This window comes from Plutella xylostella, chromosome 25, assembly GCF_932276165.1.
Source record: "Plutella xylostella chromosome 25, ilPluXylo3.1, whole genome shotgun sequence".
In the NCBI taxonomy this organism is placed as follows: domain Eukaryota; kingdom Metazoa; phylum Arthropoda; class Insecta; order Lepidoptera; family Plutellidae; genus Plutella; species Plutella xylostella.
In genome coordinates, this window is record NC_064005.1 from 9,131,142 (window position 1) to 9,154,882 (window position 23,741).

At 36.3% G+C, this 23,741-nt stretch overlaps 1 protein-coding gene across 1 annotated transcript in view; it reads left to right on the forward strand.

Annotated features, from left to right (window-relative positions):
• LOC105384855 (hemicentin-1) overlaps positions 1 to 23,741 on the forward strand; it is a 91,628-nt gene that overhangs the window by 17,528 nt on the left and 50,359 nt on the right. The window contains exon 2 of the mRNA XM_048630141.1: positions 1,922 to 2,310. Coding sequence (XP_048486098.1) covers positions 2,223 to 2,310 — 88 coding nt within the window. The 5' untranslated portion in view covers positions 1,922 to 2,222. The remainder of the gene's footprint in view (positions 1 to 1,921; positions 2,311 to 23,741) is intronic.

Consider the following 23,741-nt stretch of genomic DNA (forward strand, 5'->3'; position numbering starts at 1 on the left):
TGCAATAGTTAGGTTGCAATACATATTTTGCCCGTGTCTCCCCAGTTTTCTCTGGTGTCACTTTACTGTGCACACTTGCACTACTATAATCCACTCCTGCGCATAGTGGCGAATTCAAGGATATTGGCCAAGATACCGTGACTGAACAAAATAATTAATAAGTAGGTACATTAATTATGTAGTTAAGAATAACTTTATTTGACTGAAAACAGCCGAATGAAAAGTACATTCTAATATGAGCGCAAGTGCGGGACGCATGTCAAACGTTTATTTTTGATTTCCTCACTATCTCAGTCACTCGTATTCGATCGAAACAAAATGGAACAAAACGGGGTAAATCTATATTTGCCGCCTGCGCATTGGTGACAAGTTCAAACGACATTCCTGAAATAGCGAATGCCACCCCTGAAACAAGATGGCCGGATGTATGTAATTACAATGTTCAAGGCGAAATGTACAGACTTTAAAATAGAAATTTCAATTAACTTTCTGCTTTACGGCTTCCTAGCAAAGCGATCGACTCTAGCCGTATTGAAAGTATGAAAAAAGCTTGCTAGGAAATAATTTCTTGTGGAATTCTAAGCAATTTACAGTAAAGTTCTCACTAGGTTGACTCTTCTGAAGGTACCATGGTACCGGGTTCGAATTACGGATGGGTGTGTTGGTGTAATTGAAGTAAAGCCGAAATTATAAGATGATACCCGCATTAGATCATACAGCACCAGGATCGGAATCCCGGATCAGGGCTCTTACACAAAACCAAAAATTCTTCACTCGTGTCGTGTTGCTCTCTCCCATGGAATAGGTACCAGCGAGTGAAAGGGACACTTTTTTGCGATGCAACGCCGCATCGCAGTTACACGCTCCAGCCCTAAGGGGTCTCATCACCATTTTGCAAGAACACATAATTTTCCGTTCGCAGTCGCAAAGTTCGCTGGTCTCTTAGTAGGAATTAGCATAAATTAACTGATGAAATATGGAAACGTGAGCGGCTCCGGAAATGCGAGAAAATGGCGCGACGTGCGCGTAAGTTGCAATTTTGCGAGGGAAATCTTGTTGAATGAAATACATGGAAGAAACAAGAATTTAAAAATAACAAGGTGCAACGCAGCAGGAGGTAGCTTGCTCGTGTGAACTGCGCCTTGTTTTGAATAGAGAGTGCGAATTGAAAATATATAAAAGTTAGTTAATTATGAAATAGGGTAAATTATTGATAAAATTATGAACGTTGTCACCGTCGAGTCCGCGTTGTTCTATGCAACTTGCCATAAAATAAATTTAATGACACATGAGTGACTAACTAGTAACTAATGAGAATAGCTATGTGGGGTGAAGTAATTTAACGGCAACATTTCCGACAAAAATGTCCCCAAACGACAATGTGAACGTGACTAACCAAAGTGTCTAAAATAAACAAGTCTTTGTCGGACCGACAGCTGCCGCCGTTTACACATTTTTACAGCGGAACTCCAAATTTAGTCTCGACAATTATTCCCGTCGCGACAACATTGAATTAAATTAGTAAATTCACAACACTTCCCACAATTAAGTTTCACCCTAATTCTAAAACATTAATTTGATGAGTAATTAAAAATTTCCAAGGCGCCGGAAGACCCACTTCCGCTGGATTCTCCCCCTCTCCCTTTGACGTCAATGAACGGGGTGATTCGACCAGTATTTGTTGAGCTCTAGCCTAAGGGTAGCGGAATGATAGCGTAGGTAAATAAAGTAGCCTTCATGAATAGTTGCAAAAGAATTTCCATTAAAGCTCGTCTCAAAGATTGTTTTAATTGTTGAATAATAAGTCGGTTCATTTGCTATATATTATGAAGGTCTCGTTAAAAACGAACTGATCAATTTTCAGCTGTAATCGTATTACATAACTAGTGTTTACATCACTAAAAGACTTTTATCTTTCCAGTTCATCAGTTCCGGTGGACGACCCTCAGAAGAATTTAGTACAAAAATGAAAGAAACATTGGAACTGATCCAACTCCTGAGTGACTGAACCATATCAGAAATAAGAACTATTTTGAGAAATGTGGAGAGCCAAATAATAGGAAAGTCACTTTTTAAACGCGATATATTTCGAATAACATCAATGTGTCCAATATCAGATGACTCGACCCGTTTCCGAAATGAAATAAGTGCGACAAAGTGCTTGATGAATTTTCGAACGTCAGTGAGTCAGGTTAAAGTGCATTTTAGTGTGACAAGTGAAAATGGCTAAGGATTACAATTTGTGTGTGCTAGTGGTAGTGTTAGTGATGCAAACTATGATCCAGACCAGTTACGAGATTATTGAATCACGTAAGTATTTTTTTAAATCCCTATAGCTACTTTCTTCTTTTTTTTTATAATAAAAGTAGATCTTGAAAAAACATACAAATATGTTGTGCATAACAATAACTATAGACACTTTCTTCCCTATTAAAATTATACATACCTAGGTACGTGTAAGTAACCTATGAGATCACTGCTATAAATAGCCGTCACTATTTTCATTATCACTATTGGTGCCATCCAATTTTCTATTTACATACACAAAAAGTGCAAGACGAGCTAAACTTTTCATCTGCGCTTTGGAGTATATCCCACCACGAGAATACAAAATATTCACGGCAATGTATTCTAGAGTTTCACTTCTGGTCTTAAATACTATTTTTCCATAACACTTCAATCCGCCGTTCTGACAACCGAACGTGAAAAACCGGACTCTAGTGCAAGTATTATTAAGTTTCAGATTGCATAGGAACAACGGTGGTCCCAAAATCGCGCCTTTCCGTGCTCCAGCAGGAAAAGTGTCGCGCGCGATCCAATTCTATGGCAACATTGGCCACAGTCCAAATTGAGCGGATATAAGAAGATACGATTGTGTCATACGCCGATGTCAAATTGAGAGAGGGAAATTTAATTAACGGAGATTAAGCTCTATTTTTGGTATCTAACTGAAAGAGTACCTGCGATAGGTGTTTGTTTTTGTGGGCAGTTTATGGTCGCACACGGCAGGTTGCAGTGCGGTGATTTAGTTTTATGAGCGTCCTGGACGTGTGTTTCTGTGCTCGTTTTTTGGTTATGAATAAACCGAAAACGGGTTAGAAAACGTTGATGGTCTATCGGGGTTGAAGTTTTTTCACTGTGTGTATTCAAACACAAACAACACATAGCATTTTCGTCAAACTTAATCTACACCAACATAATTATACATACAATTATGTAAAATTATCTGAAGGAAGTCCATAAGTAACCAAATACGTCCCCTAATAAGATAAGCCAACGATACCGACGAAATTAAGTCCCTGAAATCCAGTCGTGCCAATATTTTATTTGTCGGATTACGGGGCACCGAACGCTCGGCTAGAATCATCCGAATGCCTTTATCTGTCCATTAAAATAGTTTATTGAGTGGAAGCCACCGGCCACTGCTGCGGTTCGTATTTTACAAGATAATTCTGGATTAACGTTATTGCGTTCAGAGTCTGTTTAGAATATATAAGGTTTCGAGTCTTCTGCAGCTGTGAGATATTGTGAATGCTGAAATACAGAGAACTGAAAGTTATATACTCGTACGAAGTGACTGTTTATTTCACTCTGTAATACAAGAAGTATTCAATTAATCTAAATGATGGTTTATTGATGTATTTTTGCATTGGAAATTTTGGGTTCTATTTTAATAATTTATAATTTTATGGTATTAAAAACACAGACATTATAATAAGTATGTAGCGAGCTTGCGAATTATTAATGACATCCTTTACTCTTACCGTCAGTGCTAGTAAGCCCTTTAAATTTAATCTCAAAGTGTTCCAAGGTTTAGTAACGCCTCTGCAAACAAGAAAAACTAGTTTCACCATAAGTTGTATTAACATACCCAGGAGCGGTGGTAGCTCAGTCGGGTGAGCGCCCGCTTCTCAATCAAGAGATGCGGGTTCGAATCCCGGCGCTGACATGTACCAATGAGTTCTTTTAACTTAAGTACAATGTATACCATCGCTCTTACGGTGAAGGAAAACATCGTGAGGAAACCTGCATATCTAGATTTAGCACATCAATCTAGATATGTGAACCCACCAACCCGCATTGGACCAGCGTGGTGGGAAATGGTCCAAGCTTAGGAAGGCAGTTTAGACCTTGGGGATATGCACAAAGGTTCCATTCGAGAGAGCCAGGTGCAGGTACTTACACCCCCACAGAGAATAGAATAGAATAGAATACCCAGGTAGTTCTGATACCCAGATTAATACATCACCAATCGACGATATCATTATAAATTTGCATGTTTTTCTTCTAGACTTTTACTTAGACACACTTGGCAATGCAAAACATAGTATTAATATCATAATAATATATTGCTGTAATATCCATTTCCCCATCATCATCATGTTCTTTTCCGGTTTATGTCACATTTTTTTAATTGAAATAAAAAAATAGGTACCAAAGGCAAAACCAACAGTTAGGACTCATGTAACCGAAACTGCAAACCGTCCAACCAATCTTTATGAAATCGGTGCAGCAAAATAATGTGTAAAAAATATGTAAGGTACCTATAATTAGCAACCTGTTAGAAAGGTAAACAGCTAAACAGTATATACCTAGGTACAGAAAGAGCGCGGGGCGCACGCCAGATACACCTCGCCAATCACTAATTTGTCAACTCCCTTGTAGCTATTTTCTGGACGGGTAAACGAACTGCCGGCCGCTGTGTTGTATGCTGCTGTTTGATTTTTAATTTTATTTAAATTGTCAGTAACCTAACTAAAACATCGTTGGAAAACCCTCCGATATTCAATAATAAAAGCCGCATGACCCATAAAAAAAAAACAAATCGAAAATCAGTTCAGCCATTTGGGAGCTACGCTACATAACACACACTCATATTATACATATACACATACACGTTACACTGATTATACCACCTCTCTTCGTACGAGGTAAAAAATTAAGTTATGGTAAATATTAGATATAAATGATGTGTGATACATGTTATGTTCAATGCTTGGGAAGTAATAATGTCTCTATTTTAAATAGAGACATTACTATGCGGAATCCGTTTTATGAATCATTTCATTGAAATGCGACTTATTTCTTGCATAATTTATCAAACAACTCACCTGCTGGGGCCATAATTGAGCCAATTTGATGCGAGAATCTTATTAAAATATACCTTCAGCGGAAAATAATAAATAGTTCTAGTATAAAGTTACCTTTACCTGACTCAACATAGAAGAATTTGATTAAGTTCAACTAGCTAGGATAATAATAACATAAAACATAATAAAATGGATGTACGAAAGTAGATATTTTGATGTTCTAATGAAAAATTTAATACCTTAGATATTTGTCTATAATGTAAGAACTTACGTAGGATATACATAATGATACTATCGATAACCACATTGGTATATTTAGTTACTACTGAAATCATCAGTTCTACGAAACCGAGTATTCATTAGATTCATTTTATACATATTGCAATAAGAATCTAGCTGATTCCACATTTGCTTCTTGCTAATAATTTTAAGATGAAAGATAGCCTCACTACCGCTGAAAGATCATTCTTTCTCGCTTACTGCATTTTTTAAACGTTTTCGCGGTTTTTTTTAATATGATGACAGCTACATACTCTGTGACGTCATAGCCACAGCCCACATGTCCCTCTGTGTCGGATTGTCTTCGACGTGGTCCAAATTTATCTTAGCCCTCGTTGGTCGGCTGCCAGTCAGGTGGGCTACTCTATACTGACGAAAAACGAACGAATGAGAGCTGTCGGACAATCGGCACGTTTAATACAACGAGATAGAGTCGTGGCTCGCGCTGCGTGGCTCCGAAACTTAGTTTTTCGTAATAAAGAGTGATCCCGGTGAGCTTCGCTAATCCTTGAGTCGCGAGCGAACATCGCGACACAGCACTAATGATGAGTTTACTTTCTTGTGCGTCCTGCTGCCCTAGTAATTTTACCTGGAAGTTTTTTAGTCAGATGAAGTGAGATATATAGAGGAGGAATATTGAATGCTTGTTATTTAATTAGCTATCTAGTATATTCTATACTTATTTGACAAAATAATAATGAAACGGTACACATATCCGTGATGAGATGTTTATTTTTGTTGTGTAAATACTGGGTAGGTATATAATTTAACCAACACACGTACGAAATTAACCTCCAAATAATTGAGAGGAAGAGGAAACTAAGTATGAAAATTTATAAAGGTAAAGTAGTCATGTTGTAGATATTCCATGTATAGAAAAAAAATTGAAATTATTTTACTATTTTCGATATTATCATTTAATAAATTACTTTAGCAGTCTAATAATGATTATAATAGGTAGCAAAACTTGATTAATGAGCAATTAGTTAAAGAAGAAATTCCAATTAACATGAGAATTCTTCATAAAAAGCTCCACAGGTAATAATTTGTTTCAGTTTGCCAATTTTGAATTCTTTCGCTTTGAAGGTTTCAATAAAAATACTCTTCATTCGGAAGCGTGGGGGCCACTCTATAATGATGAAATATGAAAATTCGGAGCGCTGTTGCACGAGTCACAACTCTATCTCGTTGTATTAAACGTGCCGATAGACTGCTCTCGTTCGTTTTTCGTCAGTATAGAGTAACCCCGCGGGTACAGGTACAGTACATTCCCAGACCCAAATGAAATGCCGCAAAAATATTTGTCCACAAGAGCCGGCCTTAAATGGATTAGTGGTGTATTCGATGTTTTTCAATTAAATGACGGATGTTTTTTTTGTATCGGGATATTTTTGTCATCTGCTGCCACTGCACGGGTTAGTTCTTGGCGTAGATAAGCGTCACTATAACGCGATTCGCCATAATTCAGTGATTGGCGGAATGACTTTATCGAAGTCGATTACGAACCCGTGTAGGGGCCGCGGCCGGTGCGGTTTTTAAAGTATATTTTTTATGACCCTTAGTAATTGTTATGTGTAATAGTGCCAAATATTTTACGGCTTTAAGCATTTTTCACTATTAAAATTTAAGTATAATTAATAATTTAATTATCATCTTAGTACCTATAGGTATTTTAAATTGAACTTTTACTGGAAGTAAAACTGCAGGCAGTTCAGGTGATTCGTAAGTGATATGTATAGCAATATACATATCTTATTTATTTTATATGTAAATATTAATTTTAGTAGCGTAAAGTTTAACAAACTCAGATTGAAACCCCAAAAGCTGCCGTTGACAGTCAACTCCCATCTATCCGGCAGATATGAAGCATGTCCATTTTTTAGGGTGGCGCTTAGTATGAAATCTAATTTTGTCATATCCATCGCTGGCTTTCCGCCAAGAGATGTCGTTCTCAAAATAACAGTTGGTCGCCAGGCGATGCAATTTTGCCCCGGCCACCCCGACTGTGTAACTTTTTTGTGAATCAGTAAACTAGTGTTGTTTAGTAATATATTTTTTTGGGTATAGCAAGGACTTCTAAGTTGAGCTAAGGTTGTTCTAAAACTATCCTTCATCATCATCAAAATCATCAGCCAATAATTATCCACTGCTGGACATAGGCCGCTCCCAAGGAGCGCCACAACACTCCTTAAAACATAATAATATCAAGATCTACAATATGACGTTATTAATTTAGAGTTAATTTCTTTATTAAATTAATAATGTAGACGCCGAAATCCAAAAGAATCAGTGGTAAATATTATTTTGATTGAATTTATAACGAAATAAAAGTACTTACAACTAAATGAATAAGTAATAAGTGTACCTACACAGATTAACCATTGGTAACGTAATAAGGATACCGAACTGATTTGATGAACTCATAAATAACTTGTTGAAGCAGGTGTGGACTGAGTTTAAAAACTTATTCGATGATCGAAAAAGTAGTGAAATGCTCTATTAAATATAAATTAAAAACCCCCTTCATTCAACACTAAAAGTGGCATAACTTTTGAATGACTTAGCCGATTTTTATTATACCTATATGGCTGAGAACACTCCGGGTAACGTAACCCTAAACAGAACAAAACGAAATTAGGTTTTGTCGATTGGGAGCTACGCTACCATAGATTGTGTATCTAGGTGACACACACACGTTAAACTTATAACACTCCTCTTGTTCCGTCGAGGGTTAAAAGTTCTAACTTACTTACCCGTTTTACTATTACCCGCTTTGTCACGCTTAAAAGTTATGCATGAACACTAAATTCACATCTTTCAAAAGTGACCCACTCTTGCTCTTCTCTCCCCAGTATATTCCCACAAAAGAACAGCATTAGCACTAACATACGAGCGCTGTTTTGTTACTCAACATCAAAACGCAGAATGGCACCAGTTTATTAGATCTAAGCGGCGAAGATGGCATGTTTTATGTATGTGTCGGGCGCGCGGGCGGTCGCGTTTTAAAAGAATATTATCTTGTTTGTTTCACGAGGATTCAGCTTTGTATGCGAATGAGGAGTTTAGGAGGATTTTCGTTTAAAAGGAATATTATGCTGCGCGTGATGCGTGAGTGGTGCCTATGACAAAGATTAACCAGTTATGAAGTCACTGAAAATACACTGGAGCCTGATAATAACTACGCTTCTTATATACTCGCGAACAATGACAAAGTTCCACTTAGAAAATGCCACAGAACTACCCCAATTTTAGTAAAACATTTAATTTTGCGTTTTTACTTGGCAATACTCTGATGCGCTGCTAGGTGTTATATTATGTATAGTGAGTGTAAATTCCTAATCGATCAAAATCTAAGAAACACCTTGTTTTTCACATGTCCCATAAAAGAAAAGTCTCAGAATGTCCGTTCCATTGACCTGGCAACGGGAAGGTCACAGATTAAATTCTAGCCTGTATGCCTACGACATCTCTCAGTTTGCATAACAGTGAACTAAGGAGCTGGGGGGTCACTCTATATACGACGAAAAACTAAATTTCAGAGCGCTGCTGCGCGATCCACGACTCTATCTGTCGCTGTATTAAACATGCCAATCACACGACAGCTCTCGGCAGTAAGTTTTCACCGGTATAGAATAACCCTCCTGACCCTATCTGAGCACCACGATCAAATCCCTGTACTTATCTCAATAAACTCATTCGTTCGTTCAATTTATCACGATCATCGTAACAAATGATTCACGCAACATCACCACATGAAGTCGTCGATCAATTAAAAATGCCACTCGTTTGCGAGTCGCCAGTGAATCACGCGTATACACTAGTGGTAAACAGTTGACTTGGAAATTATGAGCTTGGTGAAACTAAAATTTGGCAAATTATGAGCTTGGTAAAACTAAAATTGGCTAGATTGTAATTCACAATCTTTGAAGTTTTTTTTTTTAGTTACGTTAATACCTACTTTAGCGATAAGTAGTAATTATGTTGTTACTTCCCTTCAATAATTTGTAATATTAAAAGATTTAACGTTGCATAGTTCAGAAAGTTACCTACTACTAGATGGCGCCACATGGTGTTCATTTAAAGTAGCTAATAATCAATACTACATTATGATGATGACGGATTTATAACCTGGTTGGGAAAACGATTCATGTTCATATGATTTTAATTACGGTGACTTACAATTATAGACAATAACAAGTCATAGAATATTATTAAGCATATTGTTATTACCGTACCAGTAACTTTAGCAAGCTAAGTGATCGTATTCTGCATTATAATATATACATAATCATCATCATCAGCCTATGGCAGTCCACTGCTGGACGTAGGCCTCATAAACATAATGATTCATATTAACTATTATCCTCTCAGTCTATCTCTCTATTACTTTCTCCACAACTCCCAAGGTTAACTGAAATAATTTTAATAATAATAATGATAAGGATCCCACATTAATTTTAACTACAGCCTATTTGACTTCGTATTGACTTAAGGACAAAAAAAACACAATGAAGATTGAATTGATTGATTCGATCGAATGTCCATGCTATTTCGATCCACGGATGCATGTCTAAAACAGCTACCGTGCCCAGAATACTGGTGGCATTAAAATCATAACCTAGCATGCTGTTGGCATTAGCCTAATAAAACGTAGTCCACAGTTTTACTACCGTATCGTTGAAGACGAATGGCTCAACTTAATTTATAGACCGCAGGCCTTCGGCCATAAAGTCAGGACATCTCAAATAAAGTTATGAACCACTTGACTGTGATAGCCCCCTTCTAAGTGTCTTCGGGAATATAAAACTGATATCTTCGGTGCTTGAATACATAAACCCACCCAATTATACACTTGCTAATTATTTGAGTCGTAAGTCTATAATTTATTATTTATGCCAATAATATAAAGTACTTATACAATACACTTCTATGTAATGAGCTTGAACACTAGGTTGGTTAGCCTGCAAAGACAAATGAAGAACTTAAATATGAATAATAACAGCTTCAAGCTTTCTGTAGAACCTTCACATCTCGTATCCTACTGAACTACACTAGCAATGGAAAAGTTCCAGTGACTATAGCAATAAATTACTTCAAAACGTGAAATAACGATATTGAAGTACATAAAATTACCAACTAAAAACGTAAATCCTAATCCTAACTAATATTATAAATGCGAAAGTAACTGTGTCTGTCTGTCTGTTACTCTTTCACGCCAAAACTACTGAACGGATTTGAATGAAATTTGGTATACATACGGTCTAGACCCTGGGAAAAAACATAGGCTACTTTTTATCCCGGAATTCCCACGGGAAAACTATTTAGGGCGAAGCGAAGCGCGCGGGAACAGCTAGTATTTTATAAGTTGAACTTTTTAATTGCTCTCGAGTGTAGGTATTTTTACTTTGATAACTAGGAGGAGCTTGTAACCTCTAGATGTGTTGTGTATGTGTACATCTATGCCATGATAAACCCACACTACATCAACAACGTAACACATTGCAAACGAACCTGCACAAATAAACTTATTTCCATACTGCTAACAGCCGCTCGCCAATATCAACAACTAGTCCATCCATACTGGTGGAATGCGTTGAGGCACATCAATCAATATTCAATCAAATTAGATAGATAGATAGATTAATCATTTATTTGTTCCACTTAAACATAACACATAAGTAGTTAAAACAAATAAGATAGGTACAGCTAAATTATGGGAAATGTGTGTGTTGAAGAAGACCAAGAGGGAAGCAACTCAGCGCATATGTTCGCCCTTAGGGACAAACCACTGATTTTCAGTTACCTCCCATGTAGTTTAATTTTCATTAGATAATAGGTATAGATGGCAGTTTGAGAGCTCAGGTGAATCAATGTATAGAACTTTCTTGAGGTTCAAATTGGAACTCCAATTTGTGATTTTCCATTTAGCCGAGAGATTTTTCCAGATTATTTTTGAAAGTTTTTATAAAGTAAATAAATTGTGCAAAATTTGCGAGTTTGATATTATTATGTACAAAAATTGTAGCAGTTAAAATTTAGGGTACTTTTGGTAAAATATCGGAAACATCCGATTCATACCGTTATCGTTATATTTAACGTTTTAAAATTCTCGTGGGAATTATAAGTCAAATAGAAAAAAAATACGCTAATGAAACACCCAATAAACTTGGAAGACGGAACAGAATTGAATGTTAACACTCAACACATACGGTTTTATGGAATTTCCTCACTCACGGCGATTGCAGACTGCGGGTCACTCTAGATAACGAAAAAACAAGATCTGTTGTTTTAACCTCAACTCTATATTGTTGTCCTGAAAGTACAGATTGCATGAGAGCTCTGATTCGTCAAGTTTTTGTCAAGCTAGAGAAACCTTGCTGGACTGGGGTGAAGCAGCCATTTTATAGTTAGGGAGGGCGCTTCGGCTTTTTGGTTTATAGAATGGAATAAAAAATAATAAAAATATCACTCGCTTTTCACTGTTTTGCACACACGTTATAGGTTATCGCCGTTTTTGGAATGCACTTAGGCTACACATCTCGTGTATATGTATAGATTTCCTCTCGATGTTTTCCTTCTCCGTAAGAGCACGAGGTATAATTGTAATTAAATTCCTTATTGTTTCTACAGAATACATTAGTATGGCCGGATTCGAACCTATGACCTCACTAAGCCTATGACTCAATAAAAGTTGCAAGACTTATCCGTTACACCACCACGGCTCATGGCACAAGAGAAAACATGAGTTCTTAGTATAGTAAACACGGCTTCGGCCTTCATCCCACCACTAGTAAGTACATCTACTAAACATAAGTGCATGTCCCGTTTGCATGCGCATAGAATCATAGAAGTGGCGATTTGCGATCCTACCTCCGCTAACTGCCACTTCTGGTCGTTCACACGACTACGGAGCAGCAGGAAATATCATAGTAGGTATACTTGATTGAATTTTTCAAATCTACAGGCAGTTGCAAAAGGGCTAAGCCGAAAAAGGGTGGCTCAGGGGGTCATTCTGAACAACTTTTGTGTACGAGTTTTCAAAATTGAAGAAAAAAAACCCTTTTCCATAGAAACTGTCTATTTACTATGGAGAACGTTTTTTTTGCAACACCCTGTATATCTTTATTGCTAAAGTTTTCAAAAGATTTTTATCGTTGTGTGTTTCGCAATTTTCCCAAGAACAAAAGTTGCTTAAAATTACGATTTATTTCACCTCCCGTTAGAATTACGTTAACTTATATGACACACATAATATCATACTTAAGTTTTAAAGTGAATATTAAAAATAATGATTCCATCTGGCAAGGAAGATGTGAGCTTGAAGATTATCTATCGATTCTTCATTCTTTATACGATGAAGATGATGAAATTTGAATTGCATCAAAGATGAATTACCAATTTTATTGCAAACATTTGTTATTGCAATGAAAATGCCTTTTTAAATAAGAGTTAGAATTTCACTGATCGAACACGTTGTCCAACTGCAGGTTCTCAGGTATTTACTGTAATAAGCAACATAATCATCCTAACTAATAGTATAAATGCGAAAGTAACTGTGTCTGTCTGTCTGTATGTCTGTCTGTTACTCTTTCACGCCAAAACTATTGAACGGATTTGAATGAAATTTGGTAAACATACGGTCTCTAGACCGTATGAAAGACCTCTGAAAGAACATAGGCTAATTTTTATCCCGGAATTTCCACGGGAAAACTTTTTAAGGAGAAGCGAAGCGCGCGGGGACAGCTAGTTTTTTATAAATTGTTACTTTTACACTGTCGTGTCGTTTGAAACAAAATTAGATTACTTAATGATCAGTTAAAAAATGTAAGTAAATGATATAATATTCTAATCTACACAGAAATACCTATATTCATAGATGACCTATGTCAAGAAATAAAAATTATCTCATAAGTATAAGAAATATATACCAAATATTTTTTTTTTTTCGACCTCAGTATTTTTATTTTTCTTGATGCAGTCGCATCTGCACCACTCCTGCACACAGGACACTAGTCTTTGCCCGACAATGGCATGCAGCGACTCCTCATTCGTACGTCTGCAGAGCAATTTCCTCTAATACCAGATGTGGAAGATGGTACATACATATACTAGGGGGCCACTCTATACGACGAATAATGAAGTTTCGGAGCACTTCTGCACGAGCTACAACTCTATACCGTTGTACACTCACGGGCAATGAAAAAGTTCCACTCACAAAATTCCAACACCACGCCTGCAATTTTTTCAAACTTTAAATTTAAAATTTGAAAAAAATACTACCGAATTTATTTGGTAATATCCTGATGCTCTGTTAAAGGTACTTCAATGTTGTAGAGGCAGAGATATGGCGAGGGCGAGGGCGATTTAGTGCTTTTCTCAGTGGAACCTTTTCATTGCCCGTGAGTGCATAAATCGTTCCGATTGCACTCATTTGTTCGTTATTCGTCAATATAGATTAACCCTCCCGCGTTATTCAAGTGCATATCAGCTTTAACTTCTCACATCTATTTTGAACCGTTCATTTCTCTATAAGAAAGAACTCTTTGGCGGTTTAGTTAAAAACATGGTGTTGTAAAGTGCTAAACGGAAATGGCCAGAAATTCTATATAAAAAATCAGCTCTTTCTGTTTTATACCCTTGTTAAATATTCTGTTTTTATTATTTTTATTTATGGATCAGTGATCATGGCGTAATTTTTACTCATCTTATTAACTTACCACCGCTTCTGAACCTATTAAAGTGTTTCAACGTCTACTTTATCTTCTTACCTGAGCTTCAAACCTGAGAAGAACGCGGCCGTAATCATTCAACTTTCAGCTCCATTTACTTTCTAGTTATCTTTAATCCTTACACAAATTCTGAAAGACATCTTTTAGTAAGAAAAGCGGGACACAGAGAGAGCTTAAGACTTGTCTTTGTGATTCCGTGACGGAAATTACACTGCAACTTGCCGTCAAGTTAATATTCATAATTTTCTGCTGTATTTTTACCCGACAGCGTAAGAAGGAAGATTATACATTTTTCGATAGCGCGAGATTAGGACGTGTTTTCAAAAGAGCCACTTAGCTTTTGTTATTTTGCAACGGCGTATTCCATCAGTCTTCGAATACAAACACAGATTTTGTGAGAACTTATGTCTCTTTATGAACTACTCGGTATTGTGACTGAAACAGTTGTTTAATCACTTTGTATTTCAGATAGTAAGTAAAACTTTCCAATCTCCGTGCTAATATAGCGTAGTTGTGTGCCAACTTCACCATAATCTTCTGATGGTTATTAAATTCCAAACTTGTTTAGTCTCTAAGTTCTTATACGCTCAAGTCTTTAGTAAAACAACCCTTAATGAAAATGTCCTTTCCACTTTCATTACAGAAGTCCGCGCGATCTTAAAGGTCAAATAGTCAACAAACTTGATGATCTTAGTTTGATGAACTAGATTTATAATTGGATAAAGTTCCGTGATTCGGCTGAAATGCTTAGTGTGATTAACTATATAAATACATGATTTTGTCCAACATAATTATTATGCTGCAGATGGGTAACGCTACGCTTGCCTGTTCGGGACATCAAATAGAGAAGATATATGTATTTTTTTCATATAGGTACATTTATTCGATAAGATTCCTCAGAGAAACCTCGAGTGCTGCTCTTTCTATAGCACGTTGACGTTGAGGGATTTTAACGGTTAGTGTCCACGTTTCTGAACCATACGTCATCAGAACACATTTGCATTCTGAGATCCCGAGCGTAGCTCAACACTTAGATATACCTTGCAACCTAATTGCAAAATTTGTTTCAGCTTAGACCACATAAAATGTATTAGCTACCAAATTTCAGCTAAAGGAATGAAATCATGTTACATCTAAACAGTGAAACATTGCCATTACGCGGTTTGACGATGCTGCAATTAAATCTTAATTTCCAAGATGGATGCCGAGTCGTTAAAGCTAAGAATGTGGTCATTCGCAACTCTTGTCATAAGAGAAAAATGTTGTTGACAATGTTGACATCCGACGACTAATTGGATGATTTAGAGAGCTCCAGTCTGCTAAATACAAAAACAAAATGTGATGTAGTAAGGATGACCATGTGCTGAAGTACAAGAATAAGCAAAATCCAAATACGCCCGTGGTAATTGCACAGGAAAATACGATATTATTATATTTTATAAATATTTTGGAGTACGCAAAATATCCATGGCTTACGAGCATAAAATCCTTTGCATAAAATTAATATAGAATTCATTTGTCGTCATGGAAGAATAATGCAAATTGATCCAACTCAATACCTATTAGCACAGTGACGCGCGCATTATCATAACGTCAATAACCGAATTACGCGGCGCACTCCCAAAATCATCGATCTCAAAAGGAATACATAATACCGTGTCAATTTGCGCCCGATATTAAGTGAATAATCCCGCCGTCATATTTTACGATCGCGGTGCATTTCATTTATATTCCAATTGGCGTCGAAAGAGAGATGGAGTCCGCAGTGTAATTGCTAGTCCACTTGAAAACTATGCGACGGTCCAGTCCGGCTAATTGTGTTCTGCCCGCGAATATGCATGAGTATGGATCCCGATTTGCGGGGAGTATTCGGGAAAAAAATGGCGGTTCCAATCCAATCTTTACGGCTATACCTACCACCATTGACTTATATATTACTAGCGTAAGGACAGGCCCAACCGCTCTAGAAAATGACACCCTCGCGTTGGCCCTAAAACCTCATAAATCTGTCATAATTTGTATGAATTTAGGGCCAGCGCGCGGGTGCCATTTTCTTTTGACAAAACGTTCTGACGGGCGTATCCTTCCTTTTGAAATCATTGCCTACCACCGATTTTAATAATAAATAAATAATTTCGATAAAAAAATATGTGTTTGTCATAGTCATTTACAATCATTTTATTTAAGTTATGTGAGGTTATCTCCATATCGACTTATAAAATGATATATCCATTTTCTAAATTTCGGTGTATTCTGGTGTTTATACATTTTAATTACTGCGCTGATCGCGAATAATTACGTCCTGGTTGTCTGGTAGAAAATGCTTTTAGCATTAAGTCTACCTTTTCTACACTTATTAATTTATTCGTGCAGTACACAACTAAATAAGTACTTACCTATAGTTTTCACTTGCATTCGCCCTTTGGCATCGAGTTGAAATGTATCGCATGAATCTCATTATCAAACAAATCAATAACAATTTATTGGTACTTATACTTACTTAGTTTGAAATCGCAGTTGAATAGTTTTACTATACTGAATTTGCCTCTGGTATAGGTGAATGATTTCACTGTGGAATATTGGAATTTTGAGCGTATACTTTGTTTTATTATTGGGATGGTTGATGAGCTTTTTGAAAATTTAATCTCAAACAGAAAGTATTTTTGTGTAAAGTAAACAAGTCTATCTATGTAAGTTCACAACATTAAAGAAAAAAAAACTGCCAATGTGTTTAGTTTATATTGCTGTAGTACCCGACATTTCGAATTTATAGGTATTTTTGTGTATGTGTCTCTATCTAAATCTAAACAATAAAAAACCAAGGATATTACCATTTTAAAATGGAGCAAAATGCATTCAATTTTCACTTGAGAAAACTTCAATGGCGCAACGCATGTACACAATACATTTTAGGAAAACGCACGTAGAAAATTTCGAAATACCACCGCATGCTACTTGAATAGAAAGGAATAATTCGATTCTCCAGTTATTCCTGTTAAAATACATTTCGTATTCAACGTTTCACGAATAAAAAAATGTATTCTACATGTGTGCAGGTAGCCAGGCGACGCCTTCTTCTATTGTAAGAGACATTTTATACTGGCGTGCATAGTGATTCGGACATTCGCATACCAAAGAATTGGTTTTGTTTTGGTTTTACATTCTATTCTATTTATATTCAAGTCCCGTTCCAGGTTTTCTTGTATACCTATCATAATCATAATATCGAATGCCAATTTTAAAACGTTAGTGCATCGTACGGTTTCTTAGCTACAGTAGCCCTTAAGCAGACAAAAAGAGTAGCAGTGTCTTAACTGCCACTTTCCATACTTTTTCGAACCAGCGCTGATAAGCGCGGGTAAAACAACCATAGTAAAGTAAGCGCTTATAAGTTTCCAGATTTCTTTCTGTATACGGCCGTATTATTTATAAATAAATACATTACCTTTGTAAATAGGTACCTACATCACAAAAATGGTGTCTCCAATAGTATGTCTTCAACTGTAAGTCACGTACGTAAGCAGAGAGGAAGCCCGAACCCGACATGCGGCGATGTTATTTTAGCCTGAAGGCATAAAGTAACATTTATGAGGAAACACAACTCTATTTTGTTTGACTCCGCTACCCTTTGTACGCGCAAAACTATTATAAAAGGCAAGAAACGCTAAATCATTGTTTATTGTATGAAATGCACCTTTAAATGCGCATTTTCTTTCGCCGTGAGCGCAGGTATGCTTCTTTATAATGAAGAAAATATGCGGTTATGACGAATGTTATTTGATTATTTTCTAGTTTAATAGTCTTGCTGAGATTCAAAGAAACGCCTTCGGAAATTAGAATTTTAATCAAATAAATCCTAGCGTGGACTTCAAAGGAAACCTGCATACTAAAATAATATGGTTATTAAGGGTGCTACGGACAAAAACGCGAGATCAGCTTGTTCCTAGCAAACCACTATCAGACCCTACATAAAGCGAAACGCCTTTTTAACCCACCACCCGTCTGAATTTATAACAACGAAAGTTAGATCGGATTTGTTATTTATGTACCTAATATCAATTAATTTATAACAGACGAGATTATATAAAGAGTACCTATATGTACTTTACGTAATGTAATTTTATTTAGTTAAAGTACGCTGGGTGAATAGATTACTTAGTAGGAACTCGATTCACCATGTCAATAATAATAACGTTTGTCAATAATAGTATATAATTTACTCTATTTTCGACTATTATATACTAAATGAGATCCAAATATGAAACCTATATGAATATATCTGATTTCATATACTTAATACTTAAATTAAAATGTGCTGCGCCATACAAAGGGACTCAGTTACAAAATAAACTAACTCATTTTGAGTCGAATTAGAACTTAGCTCATGAATTTAGTCCACGAGATGAATATTGCATTGTTAAATTATTCTATTCTATTGTACTGTAAATTATTCTTAAAGTAGGTACTTATGCATACCATCAAAGGTTTAATTTGTCTTGTTTGCAATCTGCTACAAATGAAGTGGTGTTATAAGTTTAAGGGCCTGTTTTACAATGTCTGCTGAACATCATGCAGGGGGTCATTGTAAGCAACTTTTGTTCTAAAACTTTTGAAAATTGGCGATATAAAATGTATTTTTCAAATACCTAAATTTTGGTGCTGTTTTGTTACTGTAGTTATCTTTTCAAGAATTTCTAAAACCTGTACAGAAAACGTCTAGAATCACGAGCTCACTACCTATAGCCCTTTGGCTAATTAACCCCTTTAGAAAGATATTTCTCAGCAAATCTCAATCTCTTGTTAAATCCATCCAAAGGTTGTCTCTCAGAGATCCCTTTAGGTGATAAGACCGCGTTTGTACCCTATGTATTCTTTTTGGTGTAGAAATAAAGAGTATTATATCTATTTTATCTCAGAATAAATTAAAATAGTTCTCCGACTGGCCGCGAGATGTCACAAACATAATTATCATGTTGCAGCGGGATTCCCAGTTCCCTTGTAATTTTCTACTTGACGAAATAACTAGGCCAACCCAACTAACACTAAGATGTTGTTTGTGTGTGTGTTTATTGGTTAAACTAACAACGGGATAGACTTCAGCTTGGTGTTACACGTGTTGATTTGCAATGAGGGGTTTCAGAATTGTTTTAGAGCGTTTTCAACATCGTGAAAGAGGCTGCATTAAGGAAGCCTCCTCAATTGAGGTATTAATTATACCTTTAATAAATCAATAGATCAGATTTTAGATTATAGATCAATTTTTCTAATTTTATTTATGGAAAATTAAATTTTTAGAACATCGAAAATGAGGTAGATTTTGAAGACAAATTTACAAAAAAAGAATGTTATGTTTTGATAATTATTCATTTAAAATTGTTTGCTTTTGAATCGCTTCAGAACGATGACAAACCTTATTCGATGGTCACAATGTATTAAGCAGCAGATATTATAATTCTTCTAAAACATTTGTTCACGTAACAAACAGACGGCAGTCAATGAATATTACTGCAAAGTAAACCCGAGGGTTGGTTCATTTGCATTCACTGAAGCAAAAATAACACCCAGTATTTTTTTAAGTCTGTAAAAAACGCTTAGTTTCTTCTTTTAACTGGAAATATTCAAACTTCAAGAAAAAAATGAGTTCGCCACGCCGCCACGGGTCCATTTAACTTTATAACTAGATGAATGAAATTTCGGGGTTTTGTTTTTTAGAATTATGTAGAGATCTCGGCTCAACATTTTTGTTTCCACCCTTTTAGTAAAAAAAGAGAATAATTTTTGCTAAAAGTTACAATGAATTATGTTATCAACCTCTTTACAAACTTACATTTAGTAAAATCAATAGTACTTATGGGTAAGTATGGAGGTAGAAGTACAACCACAACAGCATCATAATTATATCAATCGACATAAATCACAGTAAACATAATAGCGATTCCTGAACCAGTCACCACAAAATCTCTTCCCAGATTCTAAATACAAAAGAGAAGTCGAGTCCAAAACGCATTACGAGTGAAATAAATAAATAAATTATCGATCAGTACATTAAAAGGCGGAAGGAAAGCCAGATTTGGCCAGGATTTGCCAGTTCCAATAGATCGCAATCCTAGCGAGCCGCGTGCACCGCTGAATAAACAAATCTACTGAGGCTGGCCGGTTGCAAAAGAAGAAAAAAAACGTGTGGAAAGAGTTTCTGTTCGGCCTATTTTGGGATTCGAACTTTTTGGTTTTCTTTCTTTTTTGGGAAATTCTTATTGGTAACTTTTAAAAAGATAACGAAACATTAAAAAAGTAATATTACATGGACGATCGGCTGTATGGGCCGAGTATTTTGTTAAGTTCAATTTAACATAAAGCAATAATTGTAACAGCCTGGGCAAATATTAGTGTTACTATTCACATACATTTTATTTACATTCCGACGCCTCCCATCACTAATTTTATGGCGCACGACACGACATGCATCGACAACTAGTGATGTACCGTTTTTAAACTATTCACATACAAATGGATGCGTTCTCGGGAATTTCAGGTGAAATTACTCAAATAACTATTGTAAGATATTATGATACTATGACTGCATCTATATTTACGCACTTATATCTCCAACAGTGGATAATAAAACTATTGGCTGATGATACTGATTTCGGAAAACTAATAAATTATTAAAACGTAATTTTATCTAAATTCTTCTTTATATCCTGCCTGTATTTTTTTTTACTTCTGATAGGTACCTTATAAATTATTTAAATTGCATTATTCTTGCGACCCATCACTACAAACAAGCACTAACTATCATCACATTCTATGTCCCAACTACCAGATAATCGCCATCATACATTTGTTAAACTGCGTATTAATGAGTGGAATGGCCGCGAAACTAGAGCCGGTTCTGCTAAATAACGGGAGATAGATGTGGTGGATTAATTGAAATTAACTGGCCATTAGCTGGGCAGTCAGTCGCGCTGCATTGTCAGTATATAACAATGACGGGAGAGCTATCCGTGTAATGGAAACGTATGGGCTTCTCATCAATAGCTTTAGTTACATACATAATTGTGGAAATTTATAGGTAGAACATAATGTACATACATCCATCCTGGCGTGCCTTAGCAGGGACAAAGGGCTTTGAGAAGATTCCTCCACCTGACTCGATCTTGGGCAACGGCTGCGAGATCTTCCCACTCTATCTTCACAGCTGTTGTCTAACTCTAATATAGGTAGATAGCTATGATAATTTAACATATAAGCATATAAGGACCCCCTCCTCCGAGTGACTTATACCTCTGACACAACCTGGAAAATCAACGACGGGCATTAATATGACAGCCTGTAATTTTGTCACCATGGTGACAAAAGCTAGTGCATAGCCTAAGAAGGAGACCATCCTGTTTCCGTAGCATTTGTACCGATATAGTGAATAGATAAAATATAGACTGAGAAAAAAAAGTCTATGTACAAAAAAATATGTAACGAAGAAATAAACATCACGATAATGTTTTATAGATATAACTATTTAAAAAATACCTAAAGGTAGGTGGTAAAAGAAGTTATAAAATGTAAACGACAAATAATATCTTACTTTTTTATCTGCAACGCCTGTGTACAATGTTCTGGCATCACTTAAAATTATACTTATCTAAGTAACTTTCCCAACTCCCATCAGTCTTGTCCTAAGATGTTTAACAAGAAATTCCCATTACAAACCTTCGCCCTAAAACAAATTGTAACAATAGAACTGAGAGGAGTATAAAAGAATCGGCATTAGCCCAATTCGCAGTAACGAATGCGGACATTTAACGCCACAAGCCACGGAACGTGGAAAAGCGGAATCCCAATCAGCTTAGCACAGAATTTTGTAATTTTTACATTTCCCAGAAAGAGTTATTTACATTACAATAAGAATTAAGTTTTTAGACTCCGATCTTATAATCTTCGAACCATATCTAGTGAAATGGTGATAAAAAATTATTCAGCTATATTTTTTACTCTAATCTAAAACATAATATGACTGGCTTTTGTCGGCACCACTTATCACCTCTCAGCCAAACCCAATACCGTCTAGACCTCTTCAACTTCAACCCAACAATTGACTTACAATTCCAAATAAAACGTACGAACTCACGCTCCAATGAAACAACACGCAATAATGTGACGTCACGGGTCTCGCGAAATTAAATCTCTCACTAATTTTCCACAACAGCCACATCAATCGGCCATTGCTCGTTCAAAGGCGACGCTGGATCAAAAGGTCACCGAAATGTGTGAATCGAGTTAAGGGCGTCCCACGCTACACAGCCAGATATAAAGCTTTGAGGCATCATTAGATCCGAGCTTTCAGAAGTTCCGTTTTCGGTGACGTGATCTAATTATTGTTTTGCACGGATTTTGGTTTTTACGCGTTGCATTCGGAATAGGCCTTTTTTTGGAGATATTTTGATCCACAGCTCGCACATCATATTTGAAAATGGTAATATAATATTTATAATGCTATTTAAATACGTTTTGCAAAACTACGACTTAGGGTATGTAGTTTGGTGTACTGCAGACGTTTTCAAATAATATCCGTGGAATTTAGAACGAGTTCATAACAATAATTAACAGTTGCGCTATAATGCACATCTACTGGCGAGTGACCCGTGGAAGTACATTGATAGATCGTTGATTTCACAGAATTATACTGGAAATTAAGTTCCCTGAAACCGTGTCCAATACAATACGCACTTTCATTATCTGTGATTTGTCCGTGTACGATGTCACAAAGCAGAAATGTTCTTTGTTAAACAATATTGTTTCTTTTCCTTTAAATTTCCAAGGCCCTTTTTTCTTAGTCCTCCCCTGTAGGGCTTTATTTTCAGGACAAGATTTCCTCGTCTTTTTGTGTGAAAATATTGATAACTTCTCGGCAAATGACTTTGTCGTGTCATTCGGCATTTGTCAAACGGAATTTATGAAACTCGATTTGTCGGATAAGTCATGGCTGCCGAATCCTCCAACTTGCTCCAATTCGTTTCGGAATATTCTTCGATTGATCATTGTACCAAAAAAAAACTAGGGTCGTGGGTAGGGTAGTGATAGAAATGGAAAAAAATGAGCTTTGAGCAACTTATTTCAAATATTTTTTTAATAATAATAATATACTAAAACTTGACACCCAAATGCGAAACCTTAGAACACCTTTAGAATAAGATTTTGTTAATTGGTCACAAAAATACCAAAACAGGCAAAAATATTATGCCTGACTATTATAAAAAATTTTTCCTGACTATTATTAATTCAGCAGACAATGTGATATGCTGCGTTGCTATGAATGCGTTCGGTAACCAGTCATATTGATTGCTCCACATAGTATAGCACGGCTCCGGTATTTTAAGACCATTTACCTTTTTAAGATGTGCTGCAACAAACCCTGGTACCCTTTTCCAGATGTGATCCAGGTGTGGTCATTTGACTTCAACTAACTCTCATACCCTGTCCCAGCTGTGAACCAGGTGTGACGTTTAACTTCAACTAACCCTCGCACCCTGTTCCAGATGTGATCCAGGTGTGGTCATTTGACATCAACTAACCTTCATACCTTGTTCCAGATGTGATCCAGGTGTGGTCATTTGACTTCAACTAACCCTCTTACCCTGTTCCAGAT